The following is a 25014-nucleotide window of genomic DNA, read 5'->3' on the forward strand; positions in this document are numbered from 1 at the left end:
ATAAAATTTAGTTTGTGAGCAAAAAAAGTGTATAAACTTATTCTTAAAAAATTGTTAGAGACAAAGAAAATAATTCATTGCAACTCATTACTTACTAATTATTTTGCTACATTTTACTGCTTTATATGCTCTTGAGATTATTTACATCAAAAATACCTGTATGGTAGAAATACAACATATAGGTGTGGCAACTGCACATCTTTTCCCAACTTCACATTCTGTGATGTCACAGTGCTAGCTTGAACTTGACTATGGTGGGAGGATTTAAATTTTGAAAACACAAAGCTATCAAGGAGTGTTGATTTATTATTTTTATTTGTGTCCTTTTATTTCCTATACTTTATTTTTTAGAAAATTCCTTCAGGCTAAGAACTTAGCCTGTTATTTAAATTTTGAAAACACATATTTCTTTGAAATACAGGGGAAACAGAACAATTAGATTATGTAAGTGTGTTGCAAAGACATAAGAAGTCAACATTCAAGATGCTATTGGAGAACCTGTATGTTAGCTGATGTCACTTTGAAACTGGAGAGCAGAGCGGCTGGGGTGGAGATGGGGGGATGTGTAAGGGGAGTGAGATTGGGCCTAGAGCAGTTCCCTGCCTTCATTGACAGCCTTTTTCTTCAAGATAAAATGACCATAAAGGGAGAGGGGCTGTCCTAAGAGGCATAGTTTATGAGCTGCTTCCCTTTCACAGTGCCTGTTAGCTGAGAAACCTCCTCCTCCTTAGGTATAGCCTAGGAGTAACTCTAAGTCAGGGTGACTTATAGGAAACAGGATATGATTTCACATGAAACTATTGTTGTTCTGCTTTTAAAAAGTATTGTTTTATAATTCAGTGGAACTTATAAGGAATCCCTAACCAAGAAATATGGCAGCAATTGCTAGTTGGTCTGTGGTCAATTTTTTTGCTCCACTATTTGAATAAAAGACCAGATAAGCAAGCTTTTGCTTGAATATGCCCTCTTCTTCCTAGGCTGTTCAGGAAGTGTAATTTAAAATTTACCCAAAAGTACTTTAGCCACTCTGGGAGGCCGAGGCGGGTGGATCGCTCAAGGTCAGGGGTTCCAGACCAGCCTGAGCAAGAGCGAGACCCCGTCTCTACTAAAAATAGAAAGAAATTAGCTGGAAAACTAAAAATATATAGAAAAAATTAGCCGGGCATGGTGGTGCATGCCTGTAGTCCCAGCTACTCGGGAGGCTGAGACAGTAGGATCGCTTGAGCCCAGGAGTTTGAGGTTGCTGTGAGCTAGGCTGAAGCCACGGCACTCTAGCCCAGGCAACAGAGTGAGACTCTGTCTCAAAAAAAAAAAAAAAAAAAAAGTACTTTAGCTACAGATCAGCTTTCATCTCAAAATCAGAAATAATAGTATCTATCTTGGTATTATATATTATAAGCAGAGGGACATTTCATAGCCAAATTATACATCTCCCTCATTTTAAACAGGAGAAAATTGATGCACAGGGATATTGAGTGACTTGCTAACATCTCACAGCTAGTGGGAAACGTGGGCCCATATTATACATCAGTAGGTACCTATCGCCCAGTACTTACTGACGGTCAGGCAGTATACTTTATGAATCTTAAAAAGCCAATCATAAGTGCTATTTATTGAGCCTTTCTTTATGCTAAGCATTTTAATACATTATTTCATCACCACATTAATCCTTTGATGGAGAAATAATTCTCTCTGTGTTATAGGCGAGAGAACTAAGGTGCAGAAATCTTGCGCAAAACTACTTTTAAATAAAAAGCATGACAGGAGCTGCCATTGAGGGCTACCTCTCATAACCAAGTTTTGTGTTCTTTTTACTCCATAAGAGGTTTTGAAATTACAGGTCATAATGTTGATATTAAACTCAGTTTGGTGAATTCACTAGCACTTTAAAATAAATAAAAAGAACAGAATGAAAAGAGTATATCATGTCAGTTACAATATAAATTTTTAAAAGTTATTTAAGAGAGAGAGAGAGAGAGTGTGTGTGTTATGATGTACTTCTTATGTATTATGGTCAGACTTTGAAAACCACTACACTAGGACACAACTAATCTGTGTAAACCTTAATAAAACATTAGTATACAGTGTAACTACCTTGCTGTAGGCTCTTATTAAAGCAGTCCCCAGATCTGCTGTGGATCCTTCCCATGACGTCCTCAATGGTACCGGTGTTGTATTCCATCAGACGTGATTGGCAGATGAGTCTCCCTCTACCCCCACACAAGCTGCCTGACATGTGGCTGCAGGAACATGGATTGACACAACCCAGTCCGTGCCAAGGCTTTCTGCAAGCCCATGAGGGCATCTCATGCATGACAATGTCTATAAATTAGAGAGACATCATTATTCAGTATAAAAGATGACAAAGTCCATACCTACACATTGAGTCATTGTTATTTTTCCATCGCTAGGTTATTATGAAATAAGAGACTCTATAATCCACTCCACAAACAGTAGATCAGTAGAGTTTGAAAAAGTACAATTCATTTTACAATCAGGAGTAAGTTTTACAGTAAGAAGAAGTTTTGTTATAATAGTGGTTACTCTTTTTTTTTTGTAAGAGACAGGGTCTCATTCTGTTGCCTGAGCTACAGTACAGGGATGCTCAGCGTAACCTGGAACCCCTGGGCTCAAGTGATTCTCCAGCCTCAGCCTTCCAATTAGCTAGGACTATAAGTGCATGCCACCATGCCTGGCTAATTTTTTTAAAAATTTTTTGTAGAGATGAGGTCTCACTGTGTTGCCAAGGCTGGTCTTGAACTCCTGGCCTTAAAGCCATCCTCCCCCTACCTTGTCCTCCCAAAGAGCTGGGATTGCAGGCATGAGCCACCACACCCAGCCAACAGTAGTTACTCTTTGTAAAGGCACTGTATTACATGCATGATAGTGATCCAAAGATGAACACGAATGGAGTTCAAAGTCTAGTGGGTAATTCAGGCCTAGTAAGGTCACAAATGAGAAACTAGAAAAGGATACAGTGTAACATTAACTGCTATATTAATTAGTTCAACTTTATTTAGAAAATGTGAAGAAAGCACTTTGGTATTGTGGTAAAAATAACTGGATTGGTTTGAATTTGAATACTGGGACTGGTATTTACTTCTGTATATTGATTCATGAAAAATATTTTCTAGTCCTTGGTCAGATAGATATAATAGAGGGAACTAAAGTTTAGATTCTTATTGGAATGACATCCTATGTAAAAAGAAAAGACTATATTATATATAAACTTGGGATATAAGATTGCTGTTTTATTTTAGAGCTGAATTGGCAAAACTAGTATCTCAGATACTTTTTTGTTAGCTTGCTTTCTAAATATGATACCAAATTTGGGAAGATAGGTACAAAAAAGATTAAAGATCCACAGTTTTCTTTAGTCCACTGAAAGTTTTTAAATTGCTATCTCTGTGATCAGCATTGTGGGCAGTAAAACCACCTTACCTTGACTACTTTCTGTTGGCCCAGGGAGAGGACTCTAGCTGCATTGTCAACAACTAGCTGAGCAGGCTGTCCTCACCTATTTTGCAAGGAGACATCTATCCCTCAGTGTAGGGAAAGCTCATCCTTCAACGTCCAGTTCTAATTTACAAGAGATCTTTAAGTTTACTCATTAAATCGCCCTTAACAATACTTTTGCAAGAGGTCCTTTTCCGAATCTATGCTCCCTTTTCTGAGAATGTAAAATAACTCATTTAAACAGAACCATAACCTGATTTATAAAGCTTAGATGATGTTTCCATAGTATATGATTAAAAATATTGAAAAGGGTAAACAAATTGTACATCTGTATGATATAAAATAGTCAATAAAAAGTAATTGACTATGGACAGAGGCAACACCCAGGATGGAGATGTATGACAAAAGCATTTTGCTAAGTGAAAGGAGCTGGATTCAGAAGGCTACACACTCTGCTCCATCATCCATTTATATGACATTCTGGAAAAGGCAAAAAAAGTACATGGACAGACATCAGAGATGTGGTTTCCAGCAGCTGGAGGTAGAGGGAGTGAGTGGCTGCCAAGAGATAAGGGAATTTGGGGCTGGTGAAGATGTTCTATATCTTGATTGCAGTAGTTTCGCAGCTGTGTGAATTTATCGAAATGCAATAAACTGTACACATAAAAAGGTTAATTTTTTGGTATGTAACGTATACCTTAATAAAACTGAATAAAAACAAAAGATTTTTTTAAAAATTGAAACGGAAGTGCTTTTTCAGAACTGACGTTATTTACCATCTAATCTCCACTCACTCACTAATTTGTATTTTGATCCTGGGTAAATTATTTACTCTGACCCTCAGGGACTAAAGTTTGCCATAGATAAATAGGAAAATAAAGAATTACTCCATATAAATTGAGCTTCTAAGTCTAAAATGTCTAAATCTTAGATTTTTTGTCATATAATAAAAACATTTTAAGAATAAAAAGTTTTACCTTAAAGGATTAGCTCCATAGGGATGTTATTTGGCTTTTTAATTTTAGAGGTAGGTCTTGTACCACAAAACATACACACACACACAAAATGTTGACCAGTTTTCATCAATATTCACTTTCATTAGTTTTTTATAATACCTATATTCTATTACACTGTTTGAATGGTCCCAATGACAAGCGGAGGGGAAAATTTGAAATTTTTTAAAAAAAGGTAATTCAACTAGCAACCTAAATATGGCAAATACAACTACAAAGACTTAAATCTTCACTTATAAAAATGTCTTATGAAGATGAACTTTAAAAATTCACCCCTTTATTAATTTTATTAATAAAACATCTAGCACATTGCCACATTCTAGGCATTTACTGTATGTCAAGTGAATGTAAATCTATACTAATAGTGTCTTCTCAGAAATTAAATAGGCATGGCCCTTTCTTAGAATAATACTAGGTATTTAATTCTCAAAAAAAGGTAAGACTCCTATTCAGCATACTCTCAAGAAAATACAGTTTTAATAATGAAGTGAATTTGTATAATATATTGATAGCAACAAGTGCCTCATAAAATTAGTAAGGAACAAGTAGGTAATTAGCCAGCATTTGAGTGCTTCCTGCCTGCCAGGCACTACATGAAACATTTACACACACTCTCGTTTAATCCTCAACACAGCCCTATAGGGTAGATAGTGCCGTGGGGTCCATATTCTAGGTGAGGAAATCAAGGCACAGAGAGGTTAACTGAGCTTGCCCACGATCTCACAGCTGTAAGTGGTGGAGAGGCGCTTCCCACCACCAGCTAGCTTCGAAGCCTACACTGGCGACCAGTCCTCTATGCTGCCTAGCAGACCCAATGCTGAGATAGGACTTGTTTTCCCTAGTCTGTAAGAGCCCACACTGGGCCTACCTAATCTCTGCCTCCAGCTCTTGCTGATCTTGGGCAAGCCACAACTTCTCTAGACCTTGATTTCTCACCAAAAAAAAAAAAAAAAAAACCCAAAAAACAAAATGGAAATGATGAATCCAGGGATCTCTTTATTGTCCCTCCTGGCTCAAACGCCAAGTCTTTTTTATGATTCAGTGGGGGAAAGAGGAGTACAATAACCCTTGGTAATTAAGGAAAAAGATGTCTAAGTTTGAGAATGAGTTTTTGACATGCCTAAAGGAAACCTAAAGGGTTTATATAACAGATTTATGTAACAACTCTGTTGTTATAAAACTGGGTTTTTATAACAGATCCAGAGTGGCTGAGGAAAGGCCGAGGAAGAGCAGGATGAGAACTGGATATGTTGGTCATCTAGAAAATCAAAACCAAAATCAAACACAGAAACTTGGGGAAAGAAAAATATAGATAAGGAGGCCCCCCAAATATCAAATCTTACCAAAATTTCTTTTACTTCAGAATGAAGAAATCCTTGAGAGCAGGCAGGATGGGGAGAACTCTGGGCTAGAGCAGCTGGCCAGCCGCGGAGACCTTTCCCCCAGCAGGTAAGACTGCAGATCCATGGGGCCCGGGAGAGGTAGCCTCTGTTTTAAGTCCCAGCATTTATCTTTCCCAGATAAAAATCACAGTATTTATTCTATATACTTCATTTATGTACCTGAGAACAAAACTCATGAATCTCACAAAAGCAAACAAGCAAAAAAGCAGAAAACAACTTATAAACTGAATTTCTGAGGATACAGTGTTTTTAAAAATGGACTATCAAGAGACTATTAAATGTAAATGAATGTTGATGTTGAATAAATTGTTGGTTTAAACATGTTAAAGGTTCTTGGTTCCCAAAAAATAGTTTATACAAATTTAATGCTATTTTTGGTCTGTAAGAAGGTGTTTGCATGCATCTGAATACTATGCAGTTCAGAAAACCTAAATTAAGGAGGTAAAGACTAACAGCATTGGAGAAGTTTTGTTTTTTTTTTAAATTATACTCAGAATCTCCATCATTATCCCTACTGTAGTGCTAGAGACATGATTTATACCCACACCAGTTGACTTGTGAGCTGCCTTTATCCCAGGATCTATCACAGTGCTTCTCTCTTAGTGGGCTTCTAAAAAATGCCTGTAGAATGAATGAACAAACATCTTTAGGAACTTGCCCCTCAATTAAAGATAATATTTGATTGATTAGACTACTTTATATTCTATCACTTTAAGGTGTACTTAAGGAAACATATGTGGGCTCTTACTGATTGAAATGTGTACTTGAGTTATAGTAAAGTGGCCCAGTTCAGCATAATGGAATGTATTAATAAGAGTGCTTAGTGGGGTAATCTCTGAAAAGCACCACTTGGCAATGATGTGTTCTGTTGTTTTTCTTAAGTGAGAGTTTATCTTTTGAAACTTTTACTGAAATCCATACCTACTTTTATAAGTTTAAAAGTCTTAGTTAAATGTGTCCTTTTAGTAGATGAATTATTGTATTAATTTACAATAGACCATTAAATCATAACTCTAATGAGAAAAACACAAAGGAAAAAAGTTACAGCACTTGACTAATGAAACAAAAATATCTTTATGTTCTTGTGAAAGAACTTTGAGAAAAGGCAAAATTAGCCACTCAATTAATCAAGAGATAGAAACTATGCAACTACTATTTTTGTTCTACCACCAGCTTTGAATACAGACCGTAAGATGACCAATCTTTGCTTCGACAGTTCATTCTCTATTTCCTTATTTCCTCTTTATTTTATAGATTTGTGTTTTGCTACATAACTAGTACAAGGCTGTTGGGGCTAGAGCTGATAGCTATAATATGCTTGGCATATAGGAAGCATTCAGATTTTGTTGACTAAATTATAAACTTCTAAGTAGTATAGGTAAAATGTTATGCCAGATAGTGGGTTCTGACTAAACTCTTTTCATATTTGAATGGCTTACAAGAATAACATTATCTTATTGTATTTGGAAAAAATAATGATTTTGAGTGCTATGTGATAGGACTGCGCTGTCCCTCCCTTCAAAATTTACGTGATAGCTAGTTAAAAAAAAAACCACATGGAAAAATTAGTAGGTAGTAAGTAATATATGGTATTAAGCATTAATTGGGAAGAAAATGCTTAAGGAAGGAGTGAAGGTAGGGTTGGATTTCCAAGATTTCAACATGTACAGGAGAAACAGTGTCCCTGGCAAGGGGAACCAACTTAAGCAAGGTACGGTCATGAATGAAATTTGTGATAGATAATAGTAGAAGTGGGGGAAAAAAATCAAGCTATAGGAGTGAAGGAGGAAAAGATTACACAGAGCCTTGAAAACCAGGTAGAAAAATTTAAATTTGATGCTACAGGCAGTAAGGAGCCTTTGAGGTCTGGAGCAAAGGAATATTATAATGAAAGCTGTGATTAAGGATTGTCTCATGCAGAATGCAGAGTGATTGGAAAGAAAACTGAGTCAGGGAGACATCTAATCTTCCTCTCTATTACAGCAGGATGAAAAATCCTACATATCAAGAGTTCTTTGGTTCCATTCTCATTGCAGCTATGGCATCCAATTAAAGTCCTCAAATATAGGTCAAGCTAATTAATTCTTCCAAGTTATCATCATTTTAGTCCCAACTACAAACACCCCAACCATGCCTTGCAAGTAGAGTTCTACTACAATCAAATAATTCAGATGCTTCCAAGTTTTAAAAAATATATAGATTGACTCATGCTATTTAATATATACTATGCCACGAATTGAGTAGGAATTAGGTGAAAAATAGATGAGAACATACTATGTGCAAATATACCAAAGCACCAAATACTCCAAAGTAGGCATAAGGGCATGCCTGACATTAAGAGACTAGGGCTAAATTTGAATCTATTTTGTATAGCTCACAGTATCAAATAAAAGGAGAATATAACCTCTCAAATGGTGTCTTTTTTTTTTTTTTTTTTTTTGAGACAGAGTCTCACTCTGTTCCCCGGACTAAAGTGAGTGCCATGGCGTCATCCTGGCTCACAGCAACCTCAACCTCAAACTCCTGGGCTCAAATGATCCTTCTGCCTCAGCCTCCCGAGTAGCTGGGACTATAGGCATGTGCCACCATGCCCAGCTAATTTTTTCTATATATTTTTAGTTGTCCGATTAATTGTTTTCTATTTTTAGTAGAGACGGGGTCTTGCTCTTGCTCAGGCTGGTTTCGAACTCCTGAGCTCAAACAATCAGCCCGCCTCGGCCTCCCAGAGTGCTAGGATTACAGGCGTGAACCACCGCGCCTGGCCCACTCAAATGGTGTCTTAAGGCACTACGACTACAGGTCATTTCATCCCTTTTTGAACAAATTAGAGTCATGCATTGCTTAATGACAGGAATACATTCTGAGAAATGTGTTGTTAGGCAATTTTGTCATTGTGTGAATGACATCATAGAGTGTACTTACACAAGCCTAGATGTGTACTGCACACCTAGGCTAAATGGTATATCCTATTTCTCCTAGGCTATAAACCTGTACAGCATGTTATTGCACTGAGTACTGTAGGTAATCCTAACACAAAGGTAAGGATTTGTATATCTAAACATCTCTAAATATACAAACAGTGCAATAAAAATACAGAATAAAAGATAAAAAAGGGTACATCTGTATAGGGCAGCTCCATACAATCTTATAGGACCACTGTTGTATGTTCGTCGCTAACCAAAACATCATTTGGCACATGACTGTATTAGGAAAGAACATCCCTCCCATCTAGATATTCCAGCATAAGTCATTTAACAAACAGAAGCATCTTAGGTGACTCCATAATACAGAGGACGTGATACTCCTCTATCCTGGGCAGAGCAGCAAGCCTGAACAGGCATAGGACTAAGACTGTGTCATACATTTAAACACAAGTTGATTATATAAACAAATGGCGTTCACACAGGAGTTTAAATACACATTTACTGACAATTTTTAAGTTGTTTATTGCAAATCATAAATTTTTTTTAAAACCCACTAATTATTTTGCCAGACAAGAGCAAAATTCAAATAATACAAATATTTAACATTTTGGTATAAAATTAATAATATGGAAAAAAAGATGCAAACCAACCGAAAGGTAAAAAATTTTTAATAACACTGTTTATAATCATCTTCTACTCAAGTGACCATCCAGGGTGATTGTTTATTTTCCCTTTGTTGGTATTTTTAAAAAAGATAGCCCTGCATTAGAGCACCAAAAAGTTTTTTCCTTCTTTTTTAAAAGGCTGGAACCCTTTTATTTATAAATACTATTCTTAGTACTTTAAGTCTGACAAAGGAATCATCTGGCAACTTCCTTCTTAGAAAAAAAGGAAATGCCTTCATATTTCCTTTAAATTTAAACCTGTTCTGTTCTATTCTAAGCAAAAATGAAAAGAAGAACACAGTTCAGGGAGAGCTCTTTCAGCAAATAAATAGCTGTTTCACAAAAGTATTGCTGTAAACAAGATCACTTTGATGGCCAGTGACACTGATGTTTTCAATTAATGGTAAATTTAGACAGTTCCAAGTATAGATACATAGGGTATATATGGTCAAAAGGCAAAAGGTTATTAAAGAATTAACTAATAAAAATTAATTATAAGCCTGCTTTGTCAAAGTGTGCTTTTGTTCTCACAGTTTTTAAAATTGATTAGAAAATTTAAACCATGATGCTCTAAAACTTTGAACCTATTCTGAAAGTAACTACAACCTTGAATATTTGACACTGTAGTTCTGACATTAAAGATACTAAATTATCTAAGCAATGTAAACAAGCCTCAAATTTCAAAATAGAAAAAAAATTAACAAAACATTTCTGTAAACATTTTCAAAAAGCTACCTGCTACAAATGATAAATATCATAATCCAGTTTTGTCTACTGAGAAATCTTTTTTAGTTTTATTTTGCATGTTTCAGACATCATCTTATTAAATGAGACATCTTATTTTCCCTAACAGGTGCCTCTATAGCTAAGGTTTTATAATCCATTCAACTACTTTTGCTGAAGTCATTATTTTGGCCCTCATATAATCTGCCTATCAACGGATATCACCTAATTCTTTCTGTAGGGAGGGGAGGTAGTTTACATCACAGCCACATTTTTATCCTGTTTTGTAAAACAAATGTCACTTTATTAGATCTCAGCCACATCCCTTTAATTACAAGGAACATGTAGCTTTACAAATGCTTTAAACCTCTTTCTGGCAACTTTCCCATCATTTTTACTCTGCTTTCAAATTTGAAATATGTAAAAGATAAAGATTACTTCTGATAGTTATCTGATGAAAAAATAGATTATTTTGGATATTATAGCTTTGATGTTTAATACTCTCAATTTAAAACTCTGGACTTGGAACAACCTGCTATAGTTTAACAGACTTTCTTGGGAAGGGGTAGGCTAATTTTAGTACTTAGTACAATGATGTGGACACTAAAATTTTATAAATTATGGAGAAAAGAGGCTTTTAATGTTCTATCTTTCCTTTTAAAGTCCCCATTATTATATTACTCTATGTAAACTACATTGAAATAACAACCTTAAGTACAGACCAATATTGAATATTTAAAAACCAGTTGAAAATTTCATTAAATGAAAATCAGCTTATTTGAAGTAACAATGATTTCTCCCTAGAGAAGGACCCTATGGGCAACCAACTATCCATGTTTTGTGTCACTTTCTAAAATTTAAAAGAAAATTTAAAAAAATATAAAGTACCAGTTAGGACAGAGCTATTAAGGTTCACATTAAACTTTGAAAAAAAGATATATTTTAAATGACTCCAACATCATGGAGGTAAAACCAGCTACTTGGATGTGACAATAAATGATTTGGCTGTTTATAATGAAATGATGTACATTTTCCTACATCTCCTCTTAAGAGACTTTTTTTTTTTTTTAACCAGATTCATGTACTTTCTCCTATGCCAACCCTTCCCTGCCCCTACCACCTCCATGAAGTGCTTCTTAACAAAAATTAACTTGTATACCTGGTCTAACAATATATTAATTTCTTTAAAGATGGTATTTTCCAAAAGCAGTTATTATAACAGCAAGGCTTCTTAACTTCTCACAACCACACATATACATGAGGCATTAAATGAGAACTTGAATTTCCCTTTAGTTTTGTTTTCATTAGTAATATAAACTTTTCTAAATATGAATACCTGGAAATGAATTTAGGCAATGAAGTAGATAAGTTGTGTTGAATAGCTTCTAGAATCAAAGAAACATTCTGATAGACTGGGCTTTCAAAATATTTGTCTATTCATTTTACTTAGAGTAGACAAACATTTAAAAGTTTTTCATCCAGGTTTGGCTCAGTGACAGTGAAAACATGCAACATTCAAGTACTGTTAGACAAACGCAGCCCTACAAGGATACGTGTCCACATAGGTCAATTTGCAAAGGAGAACTATCTTAATTAACCTGCAGTATATTTGACCAAAAAACCCTTTTGAAATGTTTTTTACTTTAGGATCTGTGGCATTCTCCCAAAGGTACTGAAGATCTTGTACATGTCCATGAGATGTCATCATTTTCTCGTAGATGCAGGGATGATAAGGAGTTTTACCTTCCCCAGAAAAAAACACATGGTATTGTGGTACTATCCCCATTTTATTGGCACAAAGGCCCATGAACACATCGTCTATGTAAAGACTAGAATTAAGTGTCTGTGATGCCTCATACACTTTGGCGGCCACATCGCCAGAGATTACATAGGCAGCTCCAGCAGTATAGTCAGGGTAAGCTGGCCACTGGTACATTTCATAGGAGACATAGTATTTGTTGCTTTTATCTCTAACGGGAGGAGCACCACGATGAACACGACCAATCCAAAAGTCTTGAACACCAATTTGTTCTAAACTTTGAAGGTATTCAATGAGATTTGGCATGTGAATAAATATGTCATCATCAGCAGTCATAAGGAATTTGGCATGTGGACAAAAGGTATTTGCCCAACTGAACTGCAGACGTAATTTAAGAGTAAGATTGTAGAAAGAATCAACAAAGTCTTGCTGAATTATATCATGGTACATTTGATCTTCCCAAACCAATTTTCTTTGCAGTTCTTCTCCCTTCAGTGGGTTAGGAGTTCCTAAGACAAACAATGTTTTGATATTGGCATTAAGTTGAGATCTAACATAATTCTCATTGCCCCACGTTTTTCTAATTGCGGAACGTCGATTGTAGTTTTCAGGAGCAGTCTTTACGAACAGTAGAAGAAGGATGTCTTGTGCTTGACACTTTTCCTCATGGTTAATCAAGTATTGGTAGCGAGCCCCAGCTAAGCTGTGCTTGAGAGACAGGGTATCATTCACAAAGTCGTAGCTGTTTATGAGGTATCTGTAAGAGTACGACTTCATATGTCTCACAATGTGATTATCAATCCGGTTCCAAAAAACCATGAGGCTTATTATAAAACAAATGGCAAACAACTGCATAAACTGGCATTTTTTGAGTCTTCTGACACTAATAAACATTCTCATATCCATTCAGGTCTGTTTTTATTTAGGATCAGTTTTAAACTGCTTCTTCGAGACCATAGAACTTTGTATTCTGTAGAACAGATGTCCATCTTACTACATGTTGGTCATTAAAAATGGAAAACGATCTTATTTCACAAAATATTTTCTTTTAGTACCATTTTTCTGAAATTGCAAAAGAATGGAACACACTGTAGAACGAAGATACTGGCACATCAAAATTTTTCCACACTGGCATCCTTCATTAAGTTTGGTGAGTGGCCTCATGCAGCCGTGCGGTGTGCTGCTTCCTGTGAACATTCAACGCCACCTATCAGAGTCAAGAAAAGAAAAGAATAACAAGTGAATGAGTTACTGAGTTCCTGAAAAGAAACCAACTACTCCTAATTCCTTAAAACCAAATGTAACCTGACTGATCTGGACAGAAGGTGATGATGCAGTTAGTATTTAGCAGAGGCATACAGCTGTTTATTTTTTTTTAGAGGAGTACAAGAAAAGGTAGGAAAAAAAACTATATTATCTTCCCATTCAGAATCAGAGATCTGTTTCTCCTACTATCCTTAAACAAAAGCCCCCCAAATGGCTATAATCTTGTATACTTAAAGTTCAAATTCCACAAATGGGTATATCCATGAATATATTGACTTGCATATAATCAGGATGAAGGTAGCTATATTAAGACAAAATACTAGCTGAAAAGAAAGTTCACAGCAGTAAAAATCCATTAAAGCTTGTCCTAGACAAGTCAGGAATAAGAGTAAGATTTTTTTTTTTTAAGTCAACGTTCACAACCAAGGAGTCAAGATTTGCTTCTCAAAGGAACAGTTCAAACTGTCACTAACCGAAATTACCCTGTGAGCCCCAAATCTATACAGTCACCTTTTTTCTGTACTTTTCACTTGGAAACTCAAATTTAACATGTTCTGAACTGGGAAGCGGCAGGATGTAGCCAACAAGCACTGTCGCTGTAGTCGGGCAGTGTGAACACCAATGCTGGCTCAGCCACTTGCTCTTTCTTGTACTGTATCATGCATCTAACTCAGAAATTTGAAAAACTGGGATAAGACCATTTACTCAAAGTCTTTATGCAAATTAAATAGATATACAGAGTCAGTAGGTAATTACCTAGCACACAGGAGTACTCAAATGCCATTTCTAACCCATTCTGCTACCTTCACCCCTAAAACCTGCTGTTTCCATTTCTCTTTATTTATACCTGACTGTACTTCATTCCTCTATGCCAGAAATCTGAAAGTCTTCCTTTTCCTCCCCTTCCAACTATTAAATCCTGTGAATCACTTCCTCTGAATCTCTCTTCACCCCTTCATGTCATCGTTGCTTCTCACCAGACTAGATGACCCCCTGGCCAACCCACCTTCCACTTCACAGTGAGTGACTGTTCTAAAACTCAGGTTTAACCATGAGACTGAGCTCTTTAAACCCCTTCAGAGCCTTGCCCCCAGTCAGTGACAAGATGAAGTCGAGGCTGTGACTTAGCATGGCACACAGGACCCTTTAGGATCTGCCTCTCCAGCTATTCTGTCACATCAGTTGACAGTACCAAATTATTGGCTGGGAGCACAGCCACGCTTGCCATTTCTTGTGCTCTGGCCTTTGTCCCAGCAGTCCTGTGGCCTGGCATGCCCTACCTCCCTTGCTAATAAGAAGTCTACTCATCCTAAGTTCTACAGACATCCTTCTCTGGGAAGCTTGAATTAGGATCACCCCATTACCCTAAAGGTGCTTCTCATCTGTATTGCCACAGCACCCTCTTATACCCTGTACTGAGACTTCTTAGGCATGTTGCAGACACCCTACACTCAGCATCCAGGTCAGCATCTGACACCTAGTAGGCATTCACCAAATGCTGGTGCAACGAACCATGCTGAGGGTACAGCCACTTTTCACTCAAAGTGCTGGTTACTCATGAAGTAGTGGAGTTCACGATTCCCAGTCAGGTGCCACCTCGGATGAGGTCCATGCCACAGCTTCCTACCCCGCGTCCTCTCCTTTCTTCCACCACTAGGACACAGCACCCCCTTTCTCAACGATTCTGTCCCCAGAGTCTTCCACAAGTGAAACACTTCCTTGCCTGGAGAAGCAGGCTGTCTCCCTCAGGGGTGGCATATCAGTTTCCTGGGCTTTGGACAGGAATGATGGGGAGAGAGCAATACAGGCTCCACCCAGCCACATCACAAGCCCCAGGGCAAAGGTCCTGCTTTGTGCCCAGAGACCTATGCTCAAGTCCCCCCACCCTTGACCCCTGATGTAAAACCAGCTGTACATATTGAGTGCCCTGCAGAATGGGCCCAGTCCCATCTGTGATACCTCCTTCCCGACTTTGGAGCTTTTGGGTCCAGCTCTATTTCCCATCGGTGACAACTGCAAAGGCCAGGCATGCAAAATGTCCAAGGACTGGAGATTAGGGGCAAGCCTCATGGAGACTGGCCAAAGATGATCACCACAGGTAGCATTTTATCCCTAGGGCACAGATTTTAAAACTGCATGCAGCCCTTAGGAAGCCACAACCAGCATTAAAAACAAAACAAAAAAAATTGGCAGCATACACTGAAAATAGTAAGAACAGGGATCATTTTGTGAATCTTTCAGTTTCATGTATGTATAGATTCAGGGTTATAATGTAAAATGCATTGCTGTGCTTTACCATCAAAAAGGCAGAAACACTGCTCTAAGGGACAGATCAATATCAGCATTTCCCCCTTGACTGGTCATTTCTGGACTGGGTGCTCCAAAGGAAGGTGAGAAGTACAGCAGGAAACATCAGTTTCTGATGGTGGCATCTGCCTAAACTTTGCAAAATCACTTTCATTCAGGGGTCACTGCACTCAGTCTTTCTACAGTGCTCACTCAGATAAGGACCATCCTCTGAAGGCCAAAACCAAGGGCCCTTTGGCCTCTTCTACATCTTGAAGGAACTGGAGGCTTAAACCAAGGTAACAGAATTCTTAATAGGAGATTTTAAGACAGCAAAAGTACTTAAGAATTCTGGGAAAATTCTTAATTGAAACTAGTCTGCAGTTTTTACTCCAACAGACCCTGGGAAGGGAACAAAGAGGAAAGTAACCTTTGGAATCTAAGAGATCACAGGCAAGACTAGCTTCCCACTCCTGAGCAGCTGTGCTCAGTAAGCTCCAATGCCAGCTCGCTTTGCACATGGTATAGTTGTTTACAAGGCTGAGCTTCTTGCTAGACTATCAACCCACAGCCCATCTCCTCCAGCACCCAAATGTGCACCTGACTCACCAAAGGTGCTGGTATCTCTCCAGTGACTCAGGGTCTATTACTCATTAGGTTGGTGTGTTGCTGCCTGCTAATATTGCCACTGTAAGCTAGCAGCTGACTTGTAACATTCAATTTATCCCCTGCTCAACATGTATGTACCTTATTTTCTTGTATTTTTTCCACTGTTCCAAATTGACCTTAACAAGTCAAAATGTTTTCTGAAAAATGACAAAGGACTTGTCACAAAGCCAACAGCCTACACTACTTATTTAGTTCGGTACAGCATGTGAAGTTGTAAAATGAGATTTCTCCCCCTCAGCTGTTTGAATTGTTTAGCTACCATTTATATAAATCATAACCAAATCTCACTGATATAGTATCGGTATGATGAGGGGAAGATTTAGGAAAGGTAAACTCGTTTGTATTACACAGCTTCACTTTTATAGCAGAAGGACATCTCAATTCCTCCAAATAGAACATAGTCATTGGAGCCTTTCCCAGGCCCTTCCCCCATCTAAATTCATTAATTGTAAGTAAACAGGGCCTCTATGGCCAGCTCTGGCCTTGCTGATGGAGTTCGATGGGCGCTCACTCTTCTGGTTTGTTATACATCTTAAAGCTTCTCTAAAGCACATCTCCTAGCTTTCATGTTCAGAATGCAGGGGAGGCACTGGGAAGAAGCCCACAAGCCAGGCTGGAAGAAAATGCTGGGCCTGGCAGGAAACAAAGCGATCCCAATAATGAACGCGAAGCTCAGCAGCCGTCCACAGCAGAGTGCTGTGGGTGCAGCTTCCTTTGTGTGCATGCTGCACGGGTCAGTGGCCAATCAACAGACTGGAAACTCAAGGGTTACCCAGGTTGGGGGCCAGATTTATTGTGCAACCTCAGGCAACCCTCACCTCACTCTGGTGATTTAATCTGCAAATCGGAACAAATATCCATGCAGTGTTACCAAAGGGCAATAAAAATTACAGGTTAACAAATGGGAAAGAGCATGGGAGAAAACAAGACAAAGAATTGCTTAAAAGAACAAATGCAGATACCTCAAATATAACTTGGGTTTGCTTCTGTTTGGACTGAGAAGGAGGAATAAGTATCCTTAGTATTCTCTTTTCTAACAGAAGTAGTCAGAAGAAAAAAGAATAGAAGTAGGAACATCAGAAAAGGTGATAGACCCCCAAGTATTTTTCCAGTCTGGGAGCTGTGCCCCTCAATTACTCAAAAGAATATTTTTTCACAAGAGAGCTCTTTAAAGTTTTCTGGAAAAAACTAGAGTTAGTGCCCCTACAGGCTACAAGTTTCCTTGCAATAACCCTTGATTTTTTCCCACCTTACCCCTGCTATCACCTCATTTCTTTGTTGAGTCTACTTTTGCGATATTATGTAAAACCTGCTATAAGTTTTGAAGTTTTAATCAAGATGGTGAGGGCTGCACTTTAAGTTAAACAACCTCAGTATTTACTACGTGGGTTCTTATGCCAGACACAGTGGGAGATCATGAACCAGTACTTTATAATCTCTAATTTCAAAGCATTTACAATCTATTTGTGACAAGACTCATAGTTCCCACATGAAAATGCAGTTTCCATGGACAACAATGGCCACATCAAGGTGAGGTACAGTGTGTCTGTGCTAATTTGTATGATAATTTGCCTCCAGGCACAATAAGAGAGTCCCCAGGAGTAGAGAGATCAGTGGGGCTGGTCCAGTCAGCATTTCAGGAGGGCCTGAGGATGACCAGGATTTAGGTGTGTGCAGGAAGAGGAGCAATATTTGTTTCAGGCAAGAAGGGAAAGAATTACATATGATAAATATTTGAGAAACAGGCATATATTTGAAAGCAGGGAGGTTGGGGCCTACTTATGGAGAAACTTGAAAACCGGACGACAGTCTGAGTGGGTACAGAGAGCAGCAGGAAGTCCGAGAAGTTTCTGTTCTTGTTTGTATTGATAACTCCCTTGTTCAATATTTATTACATTTGAGCAAAAGGGATTAAACTGGCAATGGTGTTGCAGGATAAAATGCAGAATGCTTGGAGATCAGGACACCGGTTTCTCAGGGTCTCATATTGATGCAGGATGAGGTGAGGAAGGCCTAGTTCAGGGTGGGAGAAGTGGGGAGGGAAGGAAGGGATAAAGAAGATCCTTTTAGGTCAGACAGGCATGGTGGCTCAGGCCTCTAATCCTAGCACTTTGGGAGGCTGAGGTAGGAGGATGGCTTGAGGGCAGGAGTTGAAGACCAGCCTGAGCAAGAGCAAGAGTGAGATCCTGTCTCTATGAAAAATAGAAAAATTAGGGTATAGTAGCACATGCCTGTAGTCCCAGCTACTCAGGAGGCTGGGGCAGGAGGATCACTTGAGCCCAGGAGTTTGGGGTTGTAATGAGCTATGATGATGCCACTGCACTCTCGCCCAGGCAACAGAGTAAGAAGGTGTCTCAAAAAAATAAAAAAAAAAAAAACGAAGACCTTTTCAAGAAAAACAAAAACCCAGCAGTTCCTGAGTAATGACTTGGGGTATGGGGAGGAGTGAGACCCAATTTCAAGCATTTCTGATGAGGAAGGGCAAACTGGTTTCCTGAGATAGGAGTGAGGGGGGATTACATTTGGTTTTAGACTTGCGCTGAGTTTGAGGTATGAAGGGACAACACGGTACAAACGGCCAGCAGGTAATCTGAGACGGGAGTTAGACAGGACTAAAGATCCAGGTGGGCGTCTGAGCATGAAGATGGCTCATGTCATGGACTGGATGAGCTCTCCAGGGGGAGAGATGAGCAGACAGGCTTGGGGGAAAAATAAACTCAGGAGAAGGAGAAAGAGGGAGGAGTCAAGGAAAACAGGACCGATTTTAAAGGGCTAGTTCATGAGAAAATTAAGACAAGGTTAACAAACGGGTAGAGTGGGTAAGCAGGACAAGCAAACAAGGCCCTTGTCACGGGGGATGACAGACAGAGTTGTGCTGGGAGCTACAGGAGGGTCTAAAGTTGGACCCAGCCCCATCTGGGGGTTGGCTGGAAGTTGGGGATGGCATCTTCCAGGAAAAAACAACACTGAATCTGAGACCTGAAGGCTGAGTAATGTTAACTAGAGAAAACTGGTGGGTTTTATTTTTAAAATGCATATATTTTTATCTCTGTCCATATTTCCTGACCATTTCTGGACATTACTGTAATATAGTAACAACATCCAATCTTAGACAAACTATATTTCTGCATTTTATTAAGTAGACACACAATACTCACAAGTCTAAGGAAACCTTATTTTATGATATGTATACCCTTTTGGCCACGTTACCTCCGAACACTCAAGACAACCCATCAGCCAGAAAGTCATTTATGTGGCTTCACTTAGAACTGCATTTCCTGAGATCTTAAATTCCAGGACATTCACTCCTCAACCACAACCTCTAAATATGTATCTAGAACCTGCCACCCACCCCTGCCTGCATCCTAACACTCTACCCTACCCAGAAATCTCCTAACCTTTTTTCCTTACACACCTCCCTGTCTCAAATGCAGAATCACTGGATGCCTTTGCCTTCCTGTCCCTGGTTCCCGTCCCTGGTTCCTGTCCTTCCACCCCAAGACCCTCAGACCTTGGATCACTCCTATCCTCTCCACCACTCCTACAACACCTGCAGGGCTGCTGGAGAAACCTACCTCAGCAGGTGGACAGCGTCACCACAAATCGCACTATCTAGCTGTGGGCAGAGTTGTCAGTGCTGCATGAGTGTCCTTGTACTTGTCCTAGACCTTCTCCCGTTCCCAGTCTCTTCAGCAGCTACGCTAAATCCCCCTCTCCCAGCTTCTGTCCCCTCACTCTGAAGACCTCACCTCCTGTCTGCTTCCTAGAGAAAGAAGACAGACACATGGTCAACTCCTCGTCCTCACGTGTGCCGCCGCCTCACAGGCTCCCCACGCCCCAGCACCCTCCACTCCCTCGGTAAAACATTCTGATCAGGGCCAGGGCTAGGGAGAGGCAGGGAAGGCACTTATTTTGGGTGCAAAATTTAAGAGGGGAAAATAACACAGTAGTCAGCATAATATTTTAATGCAGTATTTTTTAAAAAATTGAAATTAATGCAAAAAATCCACGATGAACAAAATATCAAAATTGCAAACAGGCAGGCTCCAACCATGCAAGTACATAGCCTCACCTTGCTTGACTCACCCTAATCACCATCCTGCTGCCCGGAGCCCCCTGGGTGCTGAATACTGCTGACTTCCACAGATATGTCTGCATTCATATATATGCATATATGCCAAAATAAAGTATCATAAAACAATACTAATCCTTATTATATACAAGGCACACTTCTATTACTTTTTTTTTTTTTTAATGCTGGACACCTAAGCCGCCTAAAGTGGTTCCATGAACCATTAAGGGATTGTGTCCTGTAAATCTGAAAAACACCAATCTAGATGGAATCGAAGCTCTACTATAAGATGATCCTCTCTTATTTCAATTGTTACCAAAACAAAAACAAACTCCGAAATTCTACATACACAGGCAGTATAATTTGACAGAAAGCTAATCAATTAGAAGAAGAAAACTAGGTAAGTTGCCCATTTCATTCTAGCTCTAGTTTTTTCCTTACTAGGGAAATAAAAGTTATATAGTGAAACCTGCCCCTCAATGGTCTCACAGAAAATAAGAATGAATTGATGACTGTCTTTATTTTAAAAACCAACCTATATTCAGAATATCCCGAGTCGTGCAAATATTAATGATTCCTTTAAAAGTGACATGCTTATAAAGTATGACTATAAACTAATAAGCCTCCTCTGGTAAGTCACAGATTTTTTTTAAAAAGCTTCAGTACTTTATACCCTTTGTATTTAAACTTTTATTACTTTAAGTCCTATGTGAGAGACAATTTTTGGTTCCTGTCCAGGCATAACTCAAAGGAAAGAAAGATAACATTTTCTATACCATCTTTATGTTGCATTTTATTTTACATTCCAAATCTTTTTCTTCCTGCTGCTTCTGATCATCTACTCCCTGTTAAACATGGCTAGGACCAGTCTTCAGGAGGCAAGTTGCCTTATTGAAAGAAACCAGGAATAAAAAGCCAAGAATTTACTGGAAAAGCTATAATTTGATCTTCATAGATTTTTCTTAATAAATCAATTATAGTAACTGGTGCTGAGAAATACAACTGGTTAAAAACTATTTGTTACTAACTGCCTATTCTGTTTGCTCAAGAAGGAAAGATGCAATGTGAAATTTGAAGTTATAACTCACATTTTAAGTGTGAAAAATCAGATATCCTTGCAAGTGTTATATTATTCTTTAATTCAAATTTGAGCCATTCCAATATAAGGCCTATAAAAAAGAAAAAATTCCACCCAACAGCTGTCTTCAGGTGTTTTTGTTTTTGTTTTTGTTTTTTTTCAGGGTATTGTGAGGGTACAAACATTAGGGTTACACTTTATGACTTTGCCTCACCCAAGTGCAGGTTAAAGACATGCCCTTCCCACCCTACAGTGCTCCCCGTGTCCTTTAGTTGTGGATTTACCTCCCCATCCCCCTAATCCCTGGAGAGTATTTTTGCCATGTGATCACCCTAGTGTTGATCAGTTAGTACCAATTTGATGGTGAGTACAGTGGAGCCTATTCTTCTGCTCTTGTGGTGCCTCACTTTCGATAATGGGCTTAAGTTTGCAGATGTGATTTTAGCTATGAAACTTTAGCTCCAGCCATGGGCAAAATCAGAAGCCATTTGGAATTATTATTCTTCCAAAGAGAATACATTTATATTAGAATTAGTTCTTGATTCAGTGTTAGTCCAAAGACTTTAAATTCCAAGTTAGCAAGCACGGATATGGGACAGGGGGAAATTGGGTAATAAACCTACTCTCTCTAAGGGTGGGCGTGGTGGCTCATGCCTGTAATCCTAGCACTCTAGGAGGCTGAGGCAGGAGGATTGCTTGAGATCAGGAGTTTGAGGTTGCTGTGAGCTAGGCTGACGCCATGGCACTCTAGCCCAGGCAACAGAGTGAGACTCTGTCTATAAATAAATAAATAGATAGATAGATAGATAAATAAATAAATAAAACTACTCTCTGAATCCAGTTATGAGATCCCCACCTACATATACTAAGTTATATGTTTCTTTATAATTTAAACAAGGGTATAGATTTGTTTGCTGATTATGGGAAGAATAAAGACAGGGAAATATTAAATCAACAAATAGGTTAAAGACAGACCCTAAGACTTTACTAAGGAAACTAGTGGCATGGGATTATAGAGTATAATTATATTTTAGAGGAGTTATATTAAATTACTAAAACTTCCCAGGTACCAGTTTGATTATGTAGAATTTGAAACAAATAAAAAAGCTGAACTATAAAGGAGATCTCAGGTCAAACATTTGCTTTTGTAAGGTTGGCCCTCTGTATTTATTCTTGCAACATATTTGTTTGGGTTGACAGGGCTACTTGCTCTTTTAAATACAATTCTTGCCTACTTAGGAAACAAACTTCTTTTACCCACTTTAGCAACAGTTACTAACATGGGTATGTTTACTGTACACCAGGCACTGTTCTGAATGCTTTACATATATAGTAACTCTTTAAGCCTCACAACAACCTATGAGGGAGAAATGATCACCCCATTTTGCAGAAGAAAAAACTGAGGCACCGAGATACTGGGTTAACCATGTAACCTCCATAAATTCCAAACCCCATGGCAGCGCAGAGTAGCTGATGAGCCCTGGTTCCCTGACCTTCCTCCCTGGCATGGACACAGGTCTTCCTGCAGTCCCCATCAGGATGGGAGGGAAGGGGAGCGTGTGGGCAGGGTCAAAAGAGGTAACCCAAGAAGGAAAAGAATTTGCTTCGCTGTCTGAAGTTTGAGGTCATCTAAGTTTTGCTACCACCTGCATTTTGTTAGTGCTTGTTCTCATTTTCTTTACTAACAAACCCTTTTCTCAACTCCCCATCTCAATTGTCCCTCCTTCCTTTTCTTGGTCCCAACAGCACTAGACAATGGGCAGAAGTGAACTCATGAATCTGTGTCCTTTGGGTACACAGTCTTTCCTCCACAAAGACTGGGGGAATCTAAGGACAGAGATCTAGAGTGGCAGAAGGTGGGGAAAGAGGTGGGGAGGAAGGAAGGAGAAGAGAGAAAAAAGTACAGGACTCAGGAAGCTTTAAGCAAGCACTTGATGAGTAAGCATTGAATAAAATGAAAGTTGAGAAATCATGCACACACATCTTAGCCCTAGAAAAGCTATTATTCTCTTATGAAAAAGCTGTATCAAACCTTTTTTCATAAGTAAGGGCAGGGAAAATTGTGAATATATATTCCAAGTCAGCTCATCAAATGACACACAAGAAATATACATGATTAATAGATGTAAACTAGTTATCTATCATAAGGTTTATAGCCAGTGGATGAATCAAAAACACAAGTTCACCTATCAATAAGAGTTATTGCCTAAAATATAGGCCCACCCCTTAATATGATATAAAACATGCTGAAAATTGCCACCACAGCCAACCCCACCCCTGCTACCCCAATAGGACTCTTCAGACACAATGACTGCTTTATCTGATTTACTAGAAGAGTTGAATACTCAAGCTAGAATGTTTCAAACATTCTTAAGATTTCTTAGGATGACTTTGTCCCAGAAAAACTGATGAAGGTATGTTTGAAATGCTGCATTCAGTTGGGAAAGGAAAGTCAATGTAAGCTTCATGCATGAACTTGATATTGGAAACACATATATAGCCAGCCCTCTGTATTTGTGGGTTCTGCATCCTTGGATTCAACCAATTGTAGATTAAAAATATTTGGGGGAAAAAATAGATGGTTGCATCTGTACTGAACATGTACAGATTTTTTGCCCTTGTCATTATTCCCTAAATGATACAGTGTAACAACTATTCATATAACATTTAGGTTGTATTAGGTATTACAAGTTATCTAGAAGTGATTTAAAGTATACGGGAGGATGTGTGTAGGTTATAAGCAAATACAACACCATTTCATATGAGGGATTTGAGCATCTGTGGATATCCAGGGTAGTCAGGAGGTCCCCTGGAACCAGTCTCCCTGAGATAATCGGGCACTCTGTGAGGGAAGAGCTCTCCTCTGAAATGAGAGAAGATGGAAACTGGGGAAGGCTTTGTGGGAGAGGTGGCAAATGAGCAGGAGATACAATAACGGATAGAATTCAAACATGGGTTTGAGAAAAGGAGAAGATATAGTTCAGAAAGAAAGAGAGAGAGAGAGAGACAGGACGAGTGGGACAGGGAGCATTTAAGCTGGTTTAAAAGAGTGGGGTGGAGGAAGAAAGGAGAAAGACATTCCAAGAGACTCTACTGTAGGAATTTTTTAAAGTATACAAGAGAAAAGGTTGTGGCTCAAGTGGAGAATGTCAAATAACTTAGTTTGGCTAGAAGCCAGGGTAAGGGAGAAGATGGAAGAAAGGAGAAAGGTGAGTTGAAGTCAAATCATGATAAGGAAAATGGTGATTCAGAAACAGAGTGATGATATAACCTGGTATATGCGTGTTTTCCAATGGCAGTTCATATGTCCCATTCTGGACATTATATTTAGAAACAATATTTGACTGAAGGTTTACAACACAGAATACAAAAAGTAAAAGATGACATGAAACATAAGAGGTATATATAACATGTTTATGTCTTAGTTGATCAATATTTATAGTTTAAGTTCACTACTATTTATTAAACACCTGTTCCAGGCATTACGATGGGCAGCCCTGAAAGTAGGTAATACCTACATTTAATTAATTCAACAAACATTGATTTATCACATACTATGTAGTAGGCCACAGGCAGGATGCTGGGAAGACTTCGGAGATGTTTCAGGTGTGGATCCCCTACCAAAGAGTCAGTTAATGTTCCAGTGCAACCTGGAATCTGGACCTGGTAGAGGCAGGAGACAGTAAAAAAAAAAAAAAAA

General features: G+C 38.7%; 2 protein-coding genes across 3 annotated transcripts in view; one reads left to right on the forward strand and one right to left on the reverse strand.

Moving 5' to 3' along the window:
* MCF2L2 (MCF.2 cell line derived transforming sequence-like 2) overlaps positions 1-25014 on the forward strand; it is a 207854-nt gene that overhangs the window by 127409 nt on the left and 55431 nt on the right. The window contains exon 15 of the mRNA XM_012640066.1: positions 5833-5918. Coding sequence (XP_012495520.1) covers positions 5833-5918 — 86 coding nt within the window. The remainder of the gene's footprint in view (positions 1-5832; positions 5919-25014) is intronic.
* Positions 11409-25014, reverse strand: part of B3GNT5 (UDP-GlcNAc:betaGal beta-1,3-N-acetylglucosaminyltransferase 5) — a 17676-nt gene continuing 4070 nt past the window's right edge. The window contains exons 2-3 of one of the 2 annotated variants that reach the window (XM_012640266.1): positions 24870-24977; positions 11409-13150 (exon numbers count right to left, since the gene is read on the reverse strand). In XM_012640266.1, coding sequence (XP_012495720.1) covers positions 11710-12849 — 1140 coding nt within the window. In that variant the 5' untranslated portion in view covers positions 12850-13150; positions 24870-24977 and the 3' untranslated portion in view covers positions 11409-11709. The remainder of the gene's footprint in view (positions 13151-24869; positions 24978-25014) is intronic. The other variant, XM_012640273.1, reaches the window with a different exon arrangement.

Source organism: Propithecus coquereli, unplaced genomic scaffold, assembly GCF_000956105.1.
Source record: "Propithecus coquereli isolate 6110/MARCELLA unplaced genomic scaffold, Pcoq_1.0 Scaffold10, whole genome shotgun sequence".
In the NCBI taxonomy this organism is placed as follows: Eukaryota; Metazoa; Chordata; class Mammalia; order Primates; family Indriidae; genus Propithecus; species Propithecus coquereli.